Source organism: Gossypium hirsutum, chromosome A04 (genome assembly GCF_007990345.1).
Source record: "Gossypium hirsutum isolate 1008001.06 chromosome A04, Gossypium_hirsutum_v2.1, whole genome shotgun sequence".
Lineage (NCBI taxonomy): Eukaryota > Viridiplantae > Streptophyta > Magnoliopsida > Malvales > Malvaceae > Gossypium > Gossypium hirsutum.
Genome location: NC_053427.1, coordinates 87,815,230 through 87,834,222, shown reverse-complemented (window position 1 = coordinate 87,834,222; position 18,993 = coordinate 87,815,230). Strand labels below are relative to the sequence as shown.

Genomic DNA, 18,993 nt, shown 5'->3' with positions numbered 1-18,993 from the left:
AATCCATCCTTGAGAGCCTAAAGCTCAGCTTGAAATTTCCCTGAACCAACTGGTTCATAGCCATAGGAGGCCATATGCTGTTCCACCATTGTTTTGTGACTGAGCAGTTACTAAAAAGGTACTCGATAGTCTCCTGCTGTTGGTCACAAAAAGGGCATGTCTGCACCTACAATACGATTACATATGTCCTGTGTTCTTCCCTTGGCCAGAAATATTAGGATCACTTCTAGGTGCACGGATGGGCTTCCATCTTTTCTCCTCACAAGCTTTATGGGTTTGCAAGCTTAGAAATTCCATGCACTTGATAAACAAGTAGGGTGAGAGTAAGTCTCCTTGTCTAATGCCTCGAGAAGGTTCGACCATAGGAAGTTGTTCACCATTAAGGACCAACAAAGTGGAAGAGGATATGCAATCCAAAATCAGATTCCTCCAGTTACAAGGAAAATCAAACAATTCGAGATTTTTTTTTAATGAAACTCCATTCAAGCTTATCTGGAATGGACAACTTGCACAATAACAGCATTGTCCGTAATTTGTCTCCCAGGAACAAAGCTGCCTTCAAGTGGGGAGATCATTTTCTCCAAAAGAGGCCTTAATCCGGTTACCATCAGCTTAGTGATGATCTTATACGTTCTATCACAAAGGCTGATAGGCCTATAATCCTTAATCGAGCCAGGGGCTTGAGATTTCGGAAAGAACAAACAACTTTCGCGATTTCCACCTCACTCAAAGGGGCAGTAAGAGAATTTCTCATCCAAGGTAAGTCTAGGCCACTGAAGATCAGAATGTAGAGGCGACAACTCATTGACCTCCCTACTAGATCTAAACAAATCATGAAAATAACTTCGAATGATTGAGCTGATCCTCTCCTTACTAGTTGACCAAGTGCGGAAATTGTTATTTAAACCAATAATCCTGTTGTGACTTCTTCTCTTAACAGTAGTGAGGTGGAAGAAGCTAGTAACCTTCAACAAGCCACTCCACTCTAGATTTCATAATCCCAAGGTCCGCTTCTTGATCAAGAATCTCTTCGTACTCTTTCATGCTCCAATAAAACCGAGATCTAACATGTTGCAAGCATTAAGACAATCATGAAAAGCATTAATACGGGAATGATCAACAGGAAGACCACCTTTTTTATCAAGCCTAGATAACACCTCATTAACGTCACCCGTGATAATCCAAGGTAATTTATGCTTACTAGTCACCTTTTTTATCAAGCCTAGATAACACCTATTTCAGGTTACTCCATAACAGTTTACGCTCAGCAAGCCTAGGGCTAGCATATACAGCAGATAATAACCAAGAGATGGAAGAAGCACGTACCTTGACGAGTGCATGGGTCTCTTGTTCCGTGCTACACGGTTCTTCGACAGTGACCATGTTGGATTTCCAAAGGAGCCAAATCCCATCTTGGTAACCTATGGTTCGAGTGTCCATGCATCCATCAAAAGGTAGATTGTCCACAACGTTTCTGACGTCACCAATACAGGCCCTGGTTTCCGTGATGATCATCAAATGAGGGTCGTAGAATCTGACCATATCCCAAACAGATTGGCGGAATTCATGGTGATGAGCAACTCTGCAGTGCCACAGATTATTGTGGGTGGACTTTGTGGGAGATTCAGCTCCCTGCGTTGAGGGTTCTACCTGTCTCCGAGGAAGTGGAAACAAAGGTCTTAACTTCACCCTGATGGGGTCCCTTGAATCAACAAGGACTTCACCCGGATCGAAAAGTATAGATTCTCGGATTGACCAGAAGCTCGAAGGCTGATATCGCTAGCCTTTTCAGGTGAGCTTCCATCACATCCTGTTCCAATCTTTCCCTCAGAATCTCCATGAACGATTGGCCATCTCCCACATTGTTTCGGTCTCTCTGGACAAGAACTTGCCATGCTGAGCAAGGGAGATTCAGAAATGGCAGCATAGGTGGAGGAGAGATAAAAATGGGAACCCGGCTTCGAGTCGCTTCTACAAACTGACTTCTTAGATTCCACCTCCTGTACCTCTCCCTGCATTCCTCAAATACCTAGGGTTGGAACTCCCTAAAGCATTCCTTCTTGCTCGCATCTCTTGGTTCACTTCCATATACGAAGACTGGTTGTCTTGTGAAGGTAGCGTCTCATCCATTCCCTCCCTCAGGTTCCTCCTGTTGAGCCACATTAGTGTCTTTCTGTCCCGAGCTCGTCTCCATGTTGAGTTCTCTCGTTCCCTCCTTTGAACTCCATTGCCCGTCATTTCCAGGTTTCAAGTTTGAATTCTCAGGTTTAGAACGATGAAGCAGACACACTACGGCACCTTTAGTATTTTTGGTTTTGGATTATTCTGTTTTGAAATATAAGTTTTGTCTTTTAGTCAATCAAACCACTATTAGTTCCAGCAACAATTTCTCCAAGTAAATAAACAATTAAAAATTCATAAAAAATAATATTTATTCATCAATGAAAATGCATAGGTAAGATTCTAAACATATTTAGATAGGTGGTAAAGTGAATGGGAATCATTGCTACTTGTTTTGTCTTTTATTTTTATTTTTTTCCATAAAAATTATATTGACAATTATACTGATTAGTTTAATAAAATATTTTTATTGATATTTTTCAATTTTTAATCGAAATCATTGGTTATTTTCGAACAGACATGCTACAACTTTTTTGTCTCAGTATCTATTGCCGGATTAGTACACTTACCTTAATCCTCTATTTAATACCCAAAATTCTCACATTTTGTGAGAGATTTAATTTAAAAGCCTTTTTTTTTTTCATTTTTGTGATGAAAAATACTATGGGGGTTGATGGTGTAACCGGGGAAGACGAAGGGTTAAGGCGACGAGGGTGTTCATGCGGAAAAGACGATTTTCTCCCTGAGAAATCGTTTAAGAGCTGGGGCAATTACGTCCAAGCGCTGAAAGAAACTCCGAATCGGTTCATGAATCGGGTTTTGACCCGATCGCTTGACTCGACGGAGCTCCATGAAATCAAGGCTCGAAGCCAACATGAGATGAAGAAGAACCTCTCGTGGTGGGACCTTATTTGGTTTGGTATCGGTGCCGTCATCGGATCCGGAATTTTCGTTCTCACCGGACTTCAAGCACAACAAATCTCCGGCCCCGCAGTGGTTTTGTCCTTCGTGGTGTCCGGAGTGTCAGCCATGCTTTCCGTATTTTGCTACACTGAGTTCGCCGTTGAAATTCCCGTTGCTGGTAAATAGTATACTAATAATTATCTGAGGTCTAATTCTAGTTTCAGTCCCTCTATTGTGCTGAATTTGATATTTAATCTCTAATTAAAATATGCTACAATTTCTATGTACTTTTTTAAGTCCAATAATTAACACATTGTTCCCCAAAATGAAAATTTTATAGTTTAATCCTTTTACAAATGGTAGAATTATAAATTAATATATAATAAAATTACACTTTAATCTTTTCTTTGAAAATAAAAAAAATCTATTTAATTTCTTAAAAATACGAAATACTCATTAATTAATAAATGATAAAATTATATTTTAACCTCTAAAAAATTTATAATTCAATTTCAAACATTACTAATAAGATTTCTATATTCACTCCTAAATAAATTTATTTTTTGTTATATGATTATCAAGTGAATTTTTTTTTAATTTCAAAATATCACGAATTTTAAAATCCAAAAAATTTTGAAATTAAATTTTCAGAAATAAGAATAAAGAAACTAAATTACAAATGTATGAAAAATATAGGGATTAAAAGCATATTTTAACATTAATTTCTCTAAATTAATTTTCATTTTTCAGGTGGCTCGTTTGCATACCTTAGAGTGGAATTAGGTGATTTCATTGCCTATATTGCTGCCGGTAACATCCTCTTGGAGTACGTTATCGGTGGTGCTGCGGTGGCTCGGTCGTGGACTTCCTATTTCGCCACCCTTTGCAACCATGATTCCGATGATTTCGTCATCATAGTCCACAGCATGCCCAATGACTACAGTAAACTCGATCCTATCGCTGTCGTTGTCGTTTGTGTCATATGCGTTCTCGCGGTCCTTAGCACAAAGGGCTCGTCACGCTTCAATTACATCGCTTCCATCATCCACGTCATCGTTATGCTCTTCATAATCATCGCCGGTTTTACGAAAGCCGATACCAAAAACTATAGCAACTTCGCTCCCTTTGGTGTTCGTGGTATTTTCAAGTCTTCAGCCGTGCTTTTCTTCGCCTACGTTGGGTTCGATGCTGTTTCGACGATGGCCGAAGAGACAAAGAACCCCGCTCGCGATATCCCTATCGGTCTTGTAGGCTCGATGGCGATAACAACGGCTGCATATTGCTTGCTTTCCGTGGTGTTATGCTTAATGCAACCGTACCCGAAGATAGACAAGGACGCACCGTTTTCAGTAGCGTTTGAAGCTGTAGGGATGTCATGGGCTAAGTACGTCGTGGCCGCCGGTGCGTTGAAAGGCATGACGACGGTCTTACTTGTCGGTGCCGTTGGTCAAGCTCGATACCTCACACATATTGCTCGAACACACATGTTGCCACCATGGCTAGCACAAGTCCATCCGAAAACCGGTACACCAATCAACGCCACAATTGTCATGCTTATCGCGATCATGGCTTTCTTCACCGATCTCAAGATTCTCGCCGATCTTCTCTCGATATCGACGTTATTCATCTTCTTGCTCGTGGCTCTCGCTCTTATAGTTCGACGTTATTACGTGAGCGGAGAGACGAGTACGACCGACCGTGACAAACTAATCACATGCCTAATTCTTATTTTAGGGTCTTCGACCGCAACAGCTACTTATTGGGGTGTAAGTGAAAACAACGATTGGGTTGCGTACGTGATTACGATGCCGATTTGGTTCTTAGCCACCTCGGGAATAGCGGTGTTCATCAAACAAGCGAGGAAACCAAAGGTATGGGGTGTACCATTGGTGCCATGGTTGCCATCTTTGTCTATAGCGATAAATATATTCCTATTGGGATCGATTGATGGTGCATCATTCAAAAGGTTCGGGATATGGACGTGTGTTTTGTTGTTGTATTATTTCTTTTTCGGGTTACACGCGTCGTACGATACGGCGAAAGAATCGGGAGAAAATCGGATCGGAGATGGCTGGAAAAGGGTTGAAGAAGGGCAAAGTGTTAGTACCGTTACTGCCAGTGGTGTGTCTTTAGATGAAGCCAAGTGATATGCATGCATGCCTGCCTTACAACGTATAAAAAAAATTGTTCATTAATATATATATATATGCTTGTGAAAGTAATTAAGGTGGCTTGGCATGGAGATCTTAATTATTTCTATTTGGAATTTCTGTTTCTCAAGTTGTTAATAGCTTATATTAAATTGTACTATCATACACAAAACTTTCTTATTGACCTACCATCCTCTTATGTATCTAAATTGAAGGAGAAAAGTCCATAGTTAGAATTTTAACTCCAACTCAGAAATTTTCGTTTAATTAATTCAAACACAAATTCAATTTAACTTGATTTGATTATAAAAGAACCGGTTGAATCGGATTTTTGATATACATTTTTATTTTTATAATTTTTTAATAAATTATTTAATTAAACCGAATGTACTAATCGAACCGATTGGATAAACCAGTAACATGACAGTTTTAATCGCTAATCAAGTTCTTAAAATCTTGAATACGGCAAATAGTCTTGGCCATCCCAAAATAGTAAGAATTCTTTTTTATTTACTTCCTTTCGTATGAGTATAGTATCACAATTCTTAATTTTTGTGTTTTTGATACAATATTTAGAATTACTCGTAATTTTTCTAAGACCCTTAAATAAAATGATAAAATACTTCACTACACTCAAACCCACGTCACAATAATGTTGATGCCAATTGAGCTAAGACTCAATCAACAAAATAGTAAAAATTCTAAATCACATGAAAATTTTAAAATATATATAATATGGTATAATAATAAAATTACCTTTTTCACCTTCTAAAATTTTATAGTTCAATTTTAGTTTCTTTTAAAAAAATTGTATTTAAATTTAGGGATAAATCTCAAAATTATACATGAAATATGATTTAATGTACAATTGTATACATAAACTTCAATTTAGTATAATTATACATGTGAAACTCTAATTGTAGTTCAAATGTATACGAAACTTTAATTTTAATTTACTCATATACATTTAAAAAAACAAATACATCAATTTATTTTTATATTAGATAAATATCATTATTTACGTATGTAATCTATAAATATAAAATAATATTATATCAATAATTGTGTTAATAATGCAAAAGAATTAAATCAAATTAAAATTTCATGCATAAAATTACATAAAATCAAAATTTATATATATAATCCACGTTAAACCATAATTTATATATTTTAAATTTAAAAAAAAACAACCTAAAGTAGTCAAATTTCGAAATAATTCAAACATATGATAATACAATTAAAGAAAATCCCAAGATAATCTAAAAATTTAAAATTATCCGAACTCAAAATTGAAGATGAAAAAAATCAAAATCAAGTCATTTGATTGATCATTAATTGAGGAACCCTAAAAAGGCCAACAACAACATTACAAAATATTACAACAAACAGACCATATTTACATTGTCTTATTAACATCAAAATGAATAATGAATAACACCCCAAAAATAAGACCCAAAACTATTACACATTCACAAATTTAAACAAATTTTTAAATAAAATAAAATAAAAAAACTATATAAAGAGCCTTCACTTGCTGTGGTTCCAATGCCTGTAATTTTTTCATATATGAAAAGCCTTTTATATATATTACTTGGAAGTATGGATAAAATTAATGAGTGCTTTTTGTTAGCTCATTTGTTGGTAAGGATCGACCCAACATTCATCATCCTTTGCGGCATTTTCCCATCGTTTCCGGAACGTTTGCATTTCGATGAACGATTGTCTTCTTACTTCAGGTCTATTGTCGATTTTATGGGATTCGGATGGTGCCTGCAATGTCAAAGACGTTACGGTTTTTACAACTTTGTCACAATGATCTTATGTTAGGGAAATTCGGGTTTTATGAAAAAACATACCGGTGATTCCGATTTAGGTAACTGCTCTCTCTGAGTGATTTTAACTTCCGTGGAATTTAGCTGTGTTGATGAGAAGATGAACAAATCAGAGATTTAGCGGTGAAATATGTCGGGGAAAAGTGTTTAGAACTAAGAGTAAAAGATCACTTGCCTCGTTTTCCTCAGTAACGCCGAGTGTAGGAAGACCAAAATGAACTACGTACTGAGCATCGACTACGCCTACGTTTTTCATACGATCGCCCTGAATGAAGGATTGAATATCAGTGGAATGCTGATGAGAATCGGAAAGGGGTGTTATCTGGTTTGGAAAATTTTACCTGTGCGCAATAACCGAGCTGCATATCGAGACCCCAAGCATGGATCAAGTCATTCTGTACGGTAAAGGAAGATTAGCGAATGGTTCTAGAGATCATAAATGAAGTTCAATAAAGATGACCAAAACAAAGGTGCATTTCTCGTCGGTTAAAGTACCAGGGAAGTCTATAATTGAATCAAGTTAGTCACTCTATTAGTAAATGGATCAATTTAATCCCTCTACTATTAAAAAGAATCAAATAAGTCCAAAGTGTAACAGAATTGACATTTACTGGATCAATTTTGAAGACATTAACTCTATTCCAATTTGGCCTTATTTGATTCTTTTTAAAAGTAAAGAGACTAAATTGATCCATTTAATAGTAGAGGGACTAATTTGGCCAAGTCCCTATAATATAGGGACCTCTCAGATAAATTCACCGTTTGTCGTCAAATATTCAGTATTTATGCAACTGAAATGGCCTGAGTGCTTACGAAAAGTACTTCATACCTGAATCATATACCACACGCATCGCCATGCAGCTCTTGAGAATACGGGGGCCATCATTTCCACCCAACTGCAAAGCATATCGAATTAACCGCATAAGAATAACAACGAATATTCTATGTCTTGTTTTTCAAATAACCGAAGCAATAGATTGTCGTAATACGAAAGGTATCAAGTTTTAAAGATAGCATCCAAGAACTGAGAAGTTAGTACTAGTTTTACCCTATGCATGGAGGAGCTGTGCTTTGACTATCGCACCTTCCGTGGCCTTTAAATTTGTACATCCTTCTGTTAGAAAACAGGGACCAAAAACCAGCAAATCAAAAGAACATCATATGTCATAACAAGTTAAGGTTTCGGCTCTTAATTTCCCACTAACCTGTGAAATTTTGAATTCTTTCTCCGTGCTGTGATTGGATGATGCACCTCTGATTTAACAGGATCGAGTGCCGGTTGTGATATCTCAAGCCCCTCACCTTCAACAATAGATAAATATCTACACAAGGTTTTTAACATGATTTAAGCTCAGTATCAACTTCTATAACAACTGTGTGAAAAAACGAGTAGGGAAGGACGTATACTTACTGCTTCGGATCAAAGTTATCTACTCCGAGATCCTCATCCCAAAGGAATATATACTTGTATTTGGAAATTATATCAGGATGCAAGAAACGTTTGGCAAACCACCTACGACAAAATCCCATAGCAACAGACTAGCACGTATAAGACATGCATGCAGGTGCGGACAAGAAAGATGAACATCTCGGTATAAACAATGTTACCATTTTGTTTGATTCACTGCAGACACGTGTATGGCACGATCACTCCACTCAAAATCTTTCCATTCATCCACGATACCATCGTAGTGGAAAAGCATAACGACGTAATCACTTACGGGAAACTGCAGATTAATGAATATTATTAAGCTTAAAATGTAATCCAATATCTGAGAGATAAACGAAAGGATCGGAGAACGCGAGGCACCTTTTTAACAATTTGGTCCACGATTTCCTTTTGCTTAATCCCGACAGCAATGGCTAACAAGTTTGAAGATGTCTCAGGATTGACCTGAAATTTCAGTGTATAGCACAAAAGACAATTGAATAAGATCAAATCGTAGCACAATGTCTTATTCCAGAAATTATTTTTATGCATACGTTTTTCACACTGTCGCTCCATAATGGTTGCATTTGCAAGTTCGATGTTTTGACCACGATTCCTTGAGGTAATGCTTCACTCCCAGGTGGCCTGCATTGATTCTGTAAGGGAAAAGAAACATATTTTCAAGAGATTACGAATCGGAAAAACATTTCAAAAGACTTGATCAACTATTCTAAAGACAACTGACCTTGCACGTAACAGATTTTGAATTCCGAAGCATATTAATCACTTCCCATCTCGATAATCTCTGTATACAAGCATATTAATCACACCCATGACAAAAAAATACAAAAATTGAACTTCAAACGAAACGATTACAAAAAGGAGAAACACATACATCTTTGTATTCGTTAGTGATAAATGCATTACTAATGAAATAAGCACCGCAGACCAAAGCTGCTACGATAAAGAGACTGCGGAAACATGCCCTATTCTTCGGATCCGAAACTACATAAGCCTACAAGGTAATGAAACAACAGTCAAGCGGAAGAAATCAAGCAAGTCAAAAAGACCGAATCATTCAAAATTACCACATACATACATATATATTTGTTTATTTAAATTAGAAATATGGTCACCTTTCTTAGCATACATACATACACACACACACAAATACATAAAACAAAATATTACTAAGTTCACTACCCCTTTTTTCCCCAATCTTCCCTCTAAACAAACTAAATTTCTATGCCTCCACTGCGCTTGGAAGACCTCACCAGGTCAACCATCACACATGGAGACCTCACTCCAAGGGCACCCTTCAAAATGGAAAATTACTGCTTTAGTCCCCAAATTTTATAAAATTTTAAATAAATATAAGGTAAAATTATAATTTAGCCCCCAAAGATGCTAGAATTTCGATTTAGTCCTTCTGAAAACTATCAAGATATAAGCCAAGGGTGAAATTACATTTTAGCTCTCATAAAAAATATAAAACTTAACCTCAGCGCCCTAAAAAATTTTCTGGCTGCCTTACTCGGGGTACTTGAAGCTATATAAGCCAACCCCTTATGACCCAAAAGAAGGGTCTAGAAAGGGAGAGCTCCCCTCCCACTTCTCTTAGAAGTCAACCTACGGCTCTCGGCCTCCAGCGAACCACCGGCCTCCGCCAAACCCGTAGTTGGCCATCAACACTGGATTATCCACAAAATTCAAGGAATATTTCATACCAACAAGCACAAAATAGGATTAAACTTTTTTTAATCACCAGTGATTACGACTTTATAACCTTTTTTTAATCATAAAAAGAACCAAATAAAGCTAACATTACCACTAAACATGCTGTGGATTCTAAGTTCTAATATCTTAAACTATAATCACAAGTAAAGCCATATACATACATATACATATATCAGTTAGATAATTTAAGCAGAAAATTAGAGACAAAACAGAAAAAGCGAAGGAACTTTAACTCCATAAATGGTTTGAAACAGAGACTTACACAATTGAAAGGCTTCATCTTTGCATGAAAAAAACAAAACCCGGATAGATTGATAGATACCCAAATTAAAAAAAAAACAAAAAAGTTATCTTTTTTCCTATGATTTTACATTATTATGAGAAAGTTTAGAGAAGAAAGCAAGAAAAAAAAGGGAGAATCTTTGATAAAAGAGACACAAGAGAAAAGGGATAGGGGAGAGTCTTAAAGCAGTCAACTTCCGCAATAGAAGGAAACGATGTCGTAGAGACAAAGCAAAAGTAAAATTCCTTCTGGAAATATTTTTTTAATTATATAAGCAGTGGAACACAGGGAGGGAAGCATTTAAAAGCCGTTTTTTCCCTTAGTTATTTTGTTTGTTTTTATTAGGGTTAATTGTGGTTTTAGTCCCTGTATTATTCTGAAAGTTTGAATAAATCCTTTACTTTAATTTGATGTAATTTAATTGATAATATGAAACGTTTCTGGTTTAAATGCTAAAAATTTATTTGTAAAATTAGTTAAGCCCCTAATAAAAAATTATTTAATTGTACTCAAGTTGGAGTTTAATAAAAAATTAGCAATAAATTAAGCCATTTAAATTAATGACAAACCAATTAAATGATGAAATAACTTATGTGAAAGAATGATTACGTTGAAGATTAGTGTAATTTTTTAATTAAGGGTTTAATTAAATTTTTTATTTTTATTAAATAAAATTATTTCACTTTTGATATTTAATTAAATATAAACTTAATATCTTTGACTCCTCCTAAAAATTATAATTCAAATTAAATATATATATTTGCTCTGGTCTCAAAATTTTGTAATTTTATTTCTATCTCGACACATAATTTTCGACATCGTCTTTAGTAATAATAAATTTATATGTTAAATGAGTGCTTTGAAAATAAAAAATGTTATCAATTCTGATAAATTAATAACATTAAAAAATTAGAGAATCAAATTATGTCAAAAAGATTAAAAAAATTTAAATATCAAATTTTTGTAAAGTATAGGGACTAAAATCAAAATTAGACCTTCGAGTGTGTAAAAGATCCTCTGTTCTGTCGTTGTCAAAGTTGGAAAATACGGACACGCGCCGCTTTCCACGGGATATAATATAAAGAAACGTGCAAAAGAAGTGGAGGGTTCGAGTATAAAATACGGGTTCGAGTATAAAATACACAATGTACTCGCTATTATCTGGCCACCACGTCTTATGCATTATCCATGTTCTCTTTTTACTACCATTTAAGGATGTCGTAGTAGTTGAATTTGTCTTAAAGTTTAATAACTACACCCGTAATTATGAGTAAATTTACATTGTAATCATTCAATTTTAAAAAATTTTAAAATAGTCACTAATTTACTCATAAATTTTTATTTAAATCACTTAATTATATATTACTTCGTAAAATTAAAAGACTTATGATTGAAACATGGCACCAATTCGATCAAAAACTTAAGCAATAATATAAAATCTACATTTGTATTTATATCTTTAATTTAATTTAATTTAATAATATAAAACTTAAGTAATTTCTAAATTATTAGAGCTACATTTGTTATTATACTAGTCAAATTTATGTAACATTATGATTAATTATCCTTAGTTATTCACTTTCAAAATTAAGGGATTAAATTGTTCCGATTCTTTAAGAGAGACGGATTTGCTCTATCAAAATTGAGAGAGACTGAAAATGTCTTTTTACCTATCTTATTCAAACCAACTAATGACATTACGAAAACAGAAAATAAAACAATATCAAACTAAATTATAACAGAGGGACCAAAACAATAATTTAACCAATTTAATGGACTGGATTAACATGTGCAATATATATATATAAAAATTGCAGATGTTAATATGTATATAAGTTGAATATTGTTAATTTGTAAATACTTTAATGAAAACTAACATGGGGATAGCATGATGTTTCAACTAAACAAGGGATCCCTTAAACTTGTAATCTTACTCCTCCTAAGTTTAGTATTTAATAATAAATTATTATTTAATTAATTAATATAATATATATAATACAGTACGAATTAAGAATCGAATCTTCACAACAAGAAGACTTGCAGAAGGATATTGGAGCTAAGTACAAGGACTAGTCATTAAATTTGACCTTTTTCAATCCCACAAACAAAGGAAGTTTCAGTTTCAAAACAAAACATGAACAGCCCCAGGTTTTTGTTATGGGATTTTCTTAGAACAGCAAAAAATGAATTAAAATTCATGCTGTTGTTCATCATTTAGAACAAGCTATCAAACTTTCAAAAAGAAACAGAAGCTTTAATTGGTCAAAAAATATTTTTACCTTTTTTAACTAACAGTTGAAGTGCTGCTGAATAGCATCAGTGAGAAGCAATGCATCTTCTGGTCTCTGACCACTCTTGAAAACTTTGAACCGTAACCGTAACTCATAACAGCTCGAGCTTGATTCGCTCCATTGTTTAAGTACTTTCATCGAGTACGGTCCCTTGGTGTTACCTTGAGGACCAATGCAATACCATATAGAACAATCATGATCCTGTAATGTTTTATGGCTCAGTGCAGGACTAGCATGTTCTGTTTCATCGTCACTTAATTCGATCACCTCGAATTTGCGGTTTAACAACTTTGAATGCTCAATGATATCAACGGGCTGAGGTAGTTTTTCCCCCATCTCACCGTCTTTATGTTGATTTGATTCTTCTTGGGGTGATAAGTGAAGAACGGATGTCCCGGGCCAGCTAGGGCTTACTTGTTGAGAGTTTTGGTTCCCAGAAATAATCGGCTTCTCCAGGTCTTGTTGCTTTCCTTCTGGAATAGGGACACCAAATACTTTTTATTCAGTTAAGCTAAATGATTTGCTAGATGCATTTTAACCGAAACTCAGGGCAATGGCTTCCCTCAAATATCAGTTGTCCCCCTGGAGGGCGAGAATTCATGCAAAGAAGGATCATTTCATCTCCTAGAGATTCCAAAAATGTTGAGATCTTCATTTGACTAATAGGTAATGGGATGCACTAGCGGAATCGGTTAATTCCGAGATTAGAGAACACAACAAATGAAACTAAATCATATGCATATCATACCATACCTGCAGCATTCATTCCATCGTTCTGGCAACAAGGGACGACATTGTTCTCCGAACTGCATTTTTGAATTTTAGAAACTGATCTCGCGGCTATTGGTTCCAGTGATGCTTTATGCTCTTCTCTATATTCTCTCAGTGAGTCCACGGAGGAAGGTTCAGGCTCCGCAACCACTTCTGGAACCTCATGAATTAGGCGTGATTGTTCTGAAGGTGTCTGAAGCAGTTGCATTTTATACATGTACTCGGAGAGCGTAAAAACAGGTTAAGGGTCATATTCTCTTATTCTCAAGATATGCATACTACTTTCGGTTTTTTGATGGAAAAGCACATGTAGCACATAAATGCATAAAACAAACTTGTATTTTGTTAAATTTTGGCACTAAAAAGTGTATAACAAATGGATGATGTGAATCAAACACATTGTTGTTGTTACCTACGGAAATACTCGATTAATTATCGAGAGTTTTGTATATATCTTAGTACTATAAACTTGTGAAACTTTATCAAAGGATATTCTCTCCTCCATCCTTTCTCGTTCGCCCGATTGATCTGGCTTCGTAATAAAGCCAACTCTTTCGTAATCCACTGGCACATTATTCTTAATCAACATATTTAAGATCCATTTAAAATGCATTGCATTATGCGTTCCAACAATATCGAATTCAGAATACGTACATGTTTCGTTATATCCTCGTGTAAGCTTCTAGCTTTCTGCTCAAGATCCAGCTGGTCCAACAAGGCATTCGGGTTAGTAATAGTGCATGAAAAAATGCTTTCACTTCTAAAAGAAACATGGTAACGGTAATAGACCGTTAAGTTTCCATGGCAGACATTTAACTTTGTCCAGTAAAAGATGCCACAACTTTATAAATCGATGATGTTATCATAATTCACCTTAATTATCATCAATGTTTAAAAGGCTGCTTCGATATGGCACAGTATATGAAGAAATGTAAATAAATTGTAAATCCTATGTAAATTCCTAAATTAACTTTAAGAGCTTACGACGGTTGGCCTTTCAAGCATGCGAGTTCTCATTCGCCGATTTAAATCATCAATTTCTTCCTGCAAACAGTAGTACACATTGAACATGAAATTTGGCTTAACTAGAAAAATCGATATTTTATATAGTTTTCACGGCTTAACTAGAAAAATCGAGATTTTATATAGTTTTCACGGATAAGGAAGTTGTTACTCAGGTTAATTCCGACCTGACAACTACTAAAACTCTGTAATTCTTTTTTGGAAAGAAGAGGGACGAATACCGAAACGTATTAAAAACAAGTTACCTCAGTGAAGTCATCGTCTGATAGTTTGCAAACAGGAATATCTTTTACCATGTTAGAAACTTGCAAGAGAATCGTAGAATTCGTATTTTCCTTCATTGAAGTGTCCTTTATACCTATGAAGAAGTAATATGAAGCAGAAGGCTAATCAGTTAAGTTAGAGTAAATTCGAGATATAAATATATGATAATCACATAGCACATTAAAAACGTCAACCGTTGCAGCACCAAGGTAAAACCGTATCATAAAACGACATGTTCAAGACATATTGACAACAAATTACCTTTAACTTGCACTAACATGTGAGAGTTCTTCTGAAAATAGTCATTCGGGTCCGATTTTACCCTCACGAAACTTCCGACCATTTTATCGTAAAATGTATCAAGCTGTGCTAGTTCCAGTACCAAACTCTTCTTCAGATAGATGAGCTTAATGTTTCTCGAAACAATGGCCGCCAAACAGCTTTCTGATGGACTTGTAGCTGTTTCTTGTTCCTCAAACTTCCAATCCGGACTCGACTTTCTCTGCCTTTTATTACAAGGCACAGAGATATTATCATCTTCTTTCGAACTAAAACAAACCGAATCTTCTGATTGCTCCAAGTTCTCGGAAAAATGAACCGTTAGTAGCTTATAGATACCGTTTCTATTAACCGATTTCCTTCCTAAAAGAGACTGCAACCTTTCATCACAAATAACCGTCTTCTTTTTTTCTGGGTGAAACAACTTGTTCTCCTTGCAGTATTCAGTAACTATGGTTGCAACATCGTATTGAGACAACTCTTGCTTCACGTTTTTACCAACGAATATTAGGAATTCAGTAAGTTGTTTCGATGCCCATCCAATGTATTCCATTTTCTTTGATTTTCTCTTTCTGTTACTCAAAGAAAGTTTTCCTTTCGTTTCTTTTTTACGTCGTGCTTGATTATCAGCCCAATCATCACCTTCCGATATACTATCATCTTCAAAATCCCCAGTATCTTCTTCTCTATGATTACAGTTCATTTGAAAATCATAGTTTTTACCATCCTTCAACAACCGATCTGAGGAATGCAGTTGTTTCAAAGTTAAGCCTTCTTTTTCCTTCACCCATTCCCAATAGCCCTTGAAAAGAAATTCATATGTTTCTCTATCGTTAAAATCTACTTTCACCTGCAGATAAACTGGAAATTGGTAAGTCAAAAACATATCTTTAGCTGCAAGAACGGAAATCTCGAAGAAAAGCATACCCCATTGGCATTGACATTCTTCTTGTCTTCGATAAGCAAAGCAAGCTCTAAACACGTATTACAAAAAGCCCTTTTCCCTTTGACTATTGCGAATTCAACGTCACATAAACAACGCCCGCATATGGCAGATGGACAACAAAAGCAATGAAATTTTGCAGGTTTACTGCAAATGAAACAAAAGTGCCAACCTGAAACATAGATACACCATGTTAGCTATTACACAATATGTTCTAACAACATGAGATGTTTGTATAAGACGAAATTTATGCATAAAAATTATATTTTTCTTATCAAATTACCAAAAAGAAGGGGGAAAATTCGTTAATTACCACAAAACCAGCGTTCATCGGTTTCCAATAGAGAATCATCCCTTCCGACGCATTGAGGATGAAAACTTTTGAGACAGTTCCTGTAAGAATTCAAGTTGCAACAATTAGCTCATCATAGAAATGTTGTCACCAACCAAAAGTCTTTTGCTTTTTGAAATCAAACCAAAAAGCTAGTCGTTAGTTGCTTTTTTAAAGCACATTTCGAAATAACCCACTTGTTAAAAGCACTTTTCAAAGGCACGAGAATGCTAAACTTGCTCTAATCATAATAACAATTGGGTAATAAACAAGCATTATTATTGATAAACATTCAAACCAAGGTGACAACTTGTCTCCTTGTACCTTGTTGTCCCTGTTATTTACACCCAGACCTCCGAGTCCTGGTCCTGGACTGTAAAAGTACAATACACACGTACATACATACATGCATACACATAAACAAAGAGCTTTTGCCTTAAAATCAAACCAAAAAGCTATGTTTCTAGAGCATTTTTTAAAAACACTTTTCAACTGCACGAGAATGCTAAACTAGCCTAAAGTTGCTCTAATCACAGTAATAATTGGATAATAACAAGCATTGTCATTGATAATATTCAAACCAAGGTGACAACTTGTCTCCTTTTACCTTGTTGTATTGTATATATACTTAAACCCCGTTTGGTCTAGGGCAGTGTGTAAAACCAGAAATGGTCCTACAAGCATCAGTATCAGCGGGAACCCACCATTATAATTGAATAAACAATGTCTTTCAAATCATATCGAAGTAAACATCTGAACCTACCAAAAACTCGAAATGACTGTACAAATAAAACTTAATAAATTATTGGGTAAAGCTTAAAAAGGGTTGAAGATAAACACTTACTTATAATCACAAACCCTGAGCAAACCACCATCTTTGCAAAAAAAGCAGTAATCTTCAGCGATTTCTTCTTTTTTTCTCGTGTTTTTCCTTGCCATTTTCCTTCAAAAATTTTCTAGGGAAACAAACAAGAATTATACAAAACCCTTTTCTTTTTTGAAAAAATAAAAACAACCCAAAGATGAACATACCTTATTAGAACCTCAAAACCCCTTGAATGCAGCTCTGTTGGATTTTTTCAAAGTGTTGATAAAAGGGAATGCGAAAAAACCATTACTACTCAAAATACTGGTAGAAAATAGAAAGGAGAAGAAAGAAATGAAAAACCAATACTAGCATTTAGTGAATTATATTGTAACTTTGTATTCTTTATTTTGTTTTCAACATGATTGGCTTTTAGTTTTCTCTCAGTATCATGTTTTCTCTTCTAAAATTAAACATTAAAAAGGTAATGCATGTGTGTAGTGTGATTTTATGATGCTTCAAAATTGGAAAAATGAAATGTACTATGCTTAAAAAATAAAGCGACTAATTAATTAAAAACTTATTTTTTTAAGAAAATAGTACAATTCTTTAATTATTTAGAAAAATAGAGTAAAATCTCTATTAGTAATTTTGTTCATCATTCTACATGTATGTCACGTGATACAATATTATAAAATCGTTGCGTCAAGTGATAAGTTCACAAGATTGTACACAACATACATATAAAGTTAAAATAGGCATATGATTTATTTGATCTTCAAACTTTTTAAAAAAATATTTTTTAATTTTTTAATTTTTTTTCTGTTTTTTTAGTCATTAATATTGAATTATTTGTTAATTTTATTCATGGGACATTTATTAGATAGTTCATGTATATGTCACATTAGTAATTAAAAATTTAAAAATATGTTTCATAATTTTTATAGTTTTTAAGTGATTTCAATAATTTTTATTTTTTAAAAATTAAGTGACTAATTATTAAAAAATTATAGCCATTTTGATTTTTTTTAAATCCTATAATTCTTTTATTATTTAAGATTTTAACTCACATGATATAATTATGTGAAATCATTGCGTCAAGTGATAAATTCAACATGTAACATTTATAGGGCAATTCATGTATATGTCACATTAATAATTAATTAATTTTTTAAAAAATTAAAAAATATATTTTAATTGTTAACCTTATATATAAATAGTAATACATGTATATGCCTATCACATTTAGAGAGAAAATGCATCCTGTTTTTCAAAACAATTAAAAATTAACCTGTTTCCTTAAATTACATCCAACATTCTACAACATGCTTTGTTAAGATATATTCCTTGTGGTATTCTTATAAAACATTTTAAATTTGAGATAAATTAATTTTTAATTTTTTTCTTATATAAAAAACTCAGGTTAAAATGTGCTTTAGCTCCCTACACTGTTCAGCATTTAAAATTTAATCCTCAACTTTCATTTCAAAAAATTTTAAAATAAAAAAAATCTTCTTTTAAATTTAAATTCACTGAAGTTGACCATTGAACCATAATTTTAAAATCTGATAAATAAGACTAAATTCTTGAAAAGGGACTAAATTCTAAATCCATGAAAAGTAGAAAAACTTGTAGCATATTTAACCAAAAAGTAACTACTAAATATATATACTTCAAATAAATAAATGTTGCACTATCATTATTAGCCAAGTACGATCCATTTTTACGTTTTTAAACGATTTCTTTTTAAACACAATCAAATAAACTACACATATATCATTTTAAACATTACATTAATTTTTACCCAAATTCATAAAAAAAAATATTATTT

At 34.1% G+C, this 18,993-nt stretch overlaps 3 protein-coding genes across 6 annotated transcripts; 1 reads left to right on the top strand and 2 right to left on the bottom strand.

The window, feature by feature from the left end:
- The first annotated feature begins 2,637 nt into the window (after nucleotides 1-2,637).
- On the top strand, nucleotides 2,638-5,186 carry LOC107933362 (cationic amino acid transporter 1). The gene is made up of 2 exons (XM_016865546.2): nucleotides 2,638-3,202; nucleotides 3,775-5,186. Exons 1-2 carry the CDS (start codon nucleotides 2,641-2,643, stop codon nucleotides 5,169-5,171), a joined length of 1,959 nt encoding a protein of 652 aa, XP_016721035.2. The 5' UTR covers nucleotides 2,638-2,640; the 3' UTR covers nucleotides 5,172-5,186.
- Nucleotides 5,187-6,470: 1,284 nt separating this feature from the next.
- Nucleotides 6,471-10,612, bottom strand: LOC107933327 (uncharacterized). 3 transcript variants are annotated; one of them, XM_016865514.2, is made up of 14 exons: nucleotides 10,435-10,612; nucleotides 9,331-9,450; nucleotides 9,181-9,240; nucleotides 8,990-9,091; nucleotides 8,817-8,900; nucleotides 8,615-8,733; nucleotides 8,418-8,519; nucleotides 8,212-8,328; nucleotides 8,055-8,120; nucleotides 7,836-7,902; nucleotides 7,348-7,401; nucleotides 7,182-7,271; nucleotides 7,031-7,090; nucleotides 6,471-6,944 (listed from the first exon to the last, which is right to left on the bottom strand). In XM_016865514.2, exons 1-14 carry the CDS (start codon nucleotides 10,450-10,452, stop codon nucleotides 6,801-6,803), a joined length of 1,203 nt encoding a protein of 400 aa, XP_016721003.1. In that variant the 5' UTR covers nucleotides 10,453-10,612; the 3' UTR covers nucleotides 6,471-6,800. The 3 variants fall into 3 exon arrangements, with proteins under 3 accessions (XP_016721003.1, XP_040967629.1, XP_040967631.1); XM_041111695.1 differs by lacking the exon at nucleotides 10,435-10,612 and adding an exon at nucleotides 9,936-10,069; XM_041111697.1 differs by lacking the exon at nucleotides 10,435-10,612 and adding an exon at nucleotides 9,970-9,978.
- Nucleotides 10,613-12,476: 1,864 nt separating this feature from the next.
- LOC107933334 (uncharacterized protein At5g08430) lies at nucleotides 12,477-17,629 on the bottom strand. Of its 2 annotated transcripts, none has more exons than XM_016865521.2 (11): nucleotides 17,390-17,626; nucleotides 17,202-17,313; nucleotides 16,340-16,419; nucleotides 16,011-16,198; nucleotides 15,066-15,933; nucleotides 14,786-14,898; nucleotides 14,502-14,561; nucleotides 14,172-14,222; nucleotides 14,011-14,081; nucleotides 13,500-13,747; nucleotides 12,477-13,219 (listed from the first exon to the last, which is right to left on the bottom strand). In XM_016865521.2, exons 2-11 carry the CDS (start codon nucleotides 17,294-17,296, stop codon nucleotides 12,744-12,746), a joined length of 2,250 nt encoding a protein of 749 aa, XP_016721010.1. In that variant the 5' UTR covers nucleotides 17,297-17,313; nucleotides 17,390-17,626; the 3' UTR covers nucleotides 12,477-12,743. The 2 variants fall into 2 exon arrangements, with proteins under 2 accessions (XP_016721010.1, XP_016721011.1); XM_016865522.2 differs by lacking the exon at nucleotides 12,477-13,219 and adding an exon at nucleotides 13,232-13,370 and having other exon boundaries at nucleotides 17,390-17,629.
- Nucleotides 17,630-18,993: the final 1,364 nt, after the last annotated feature.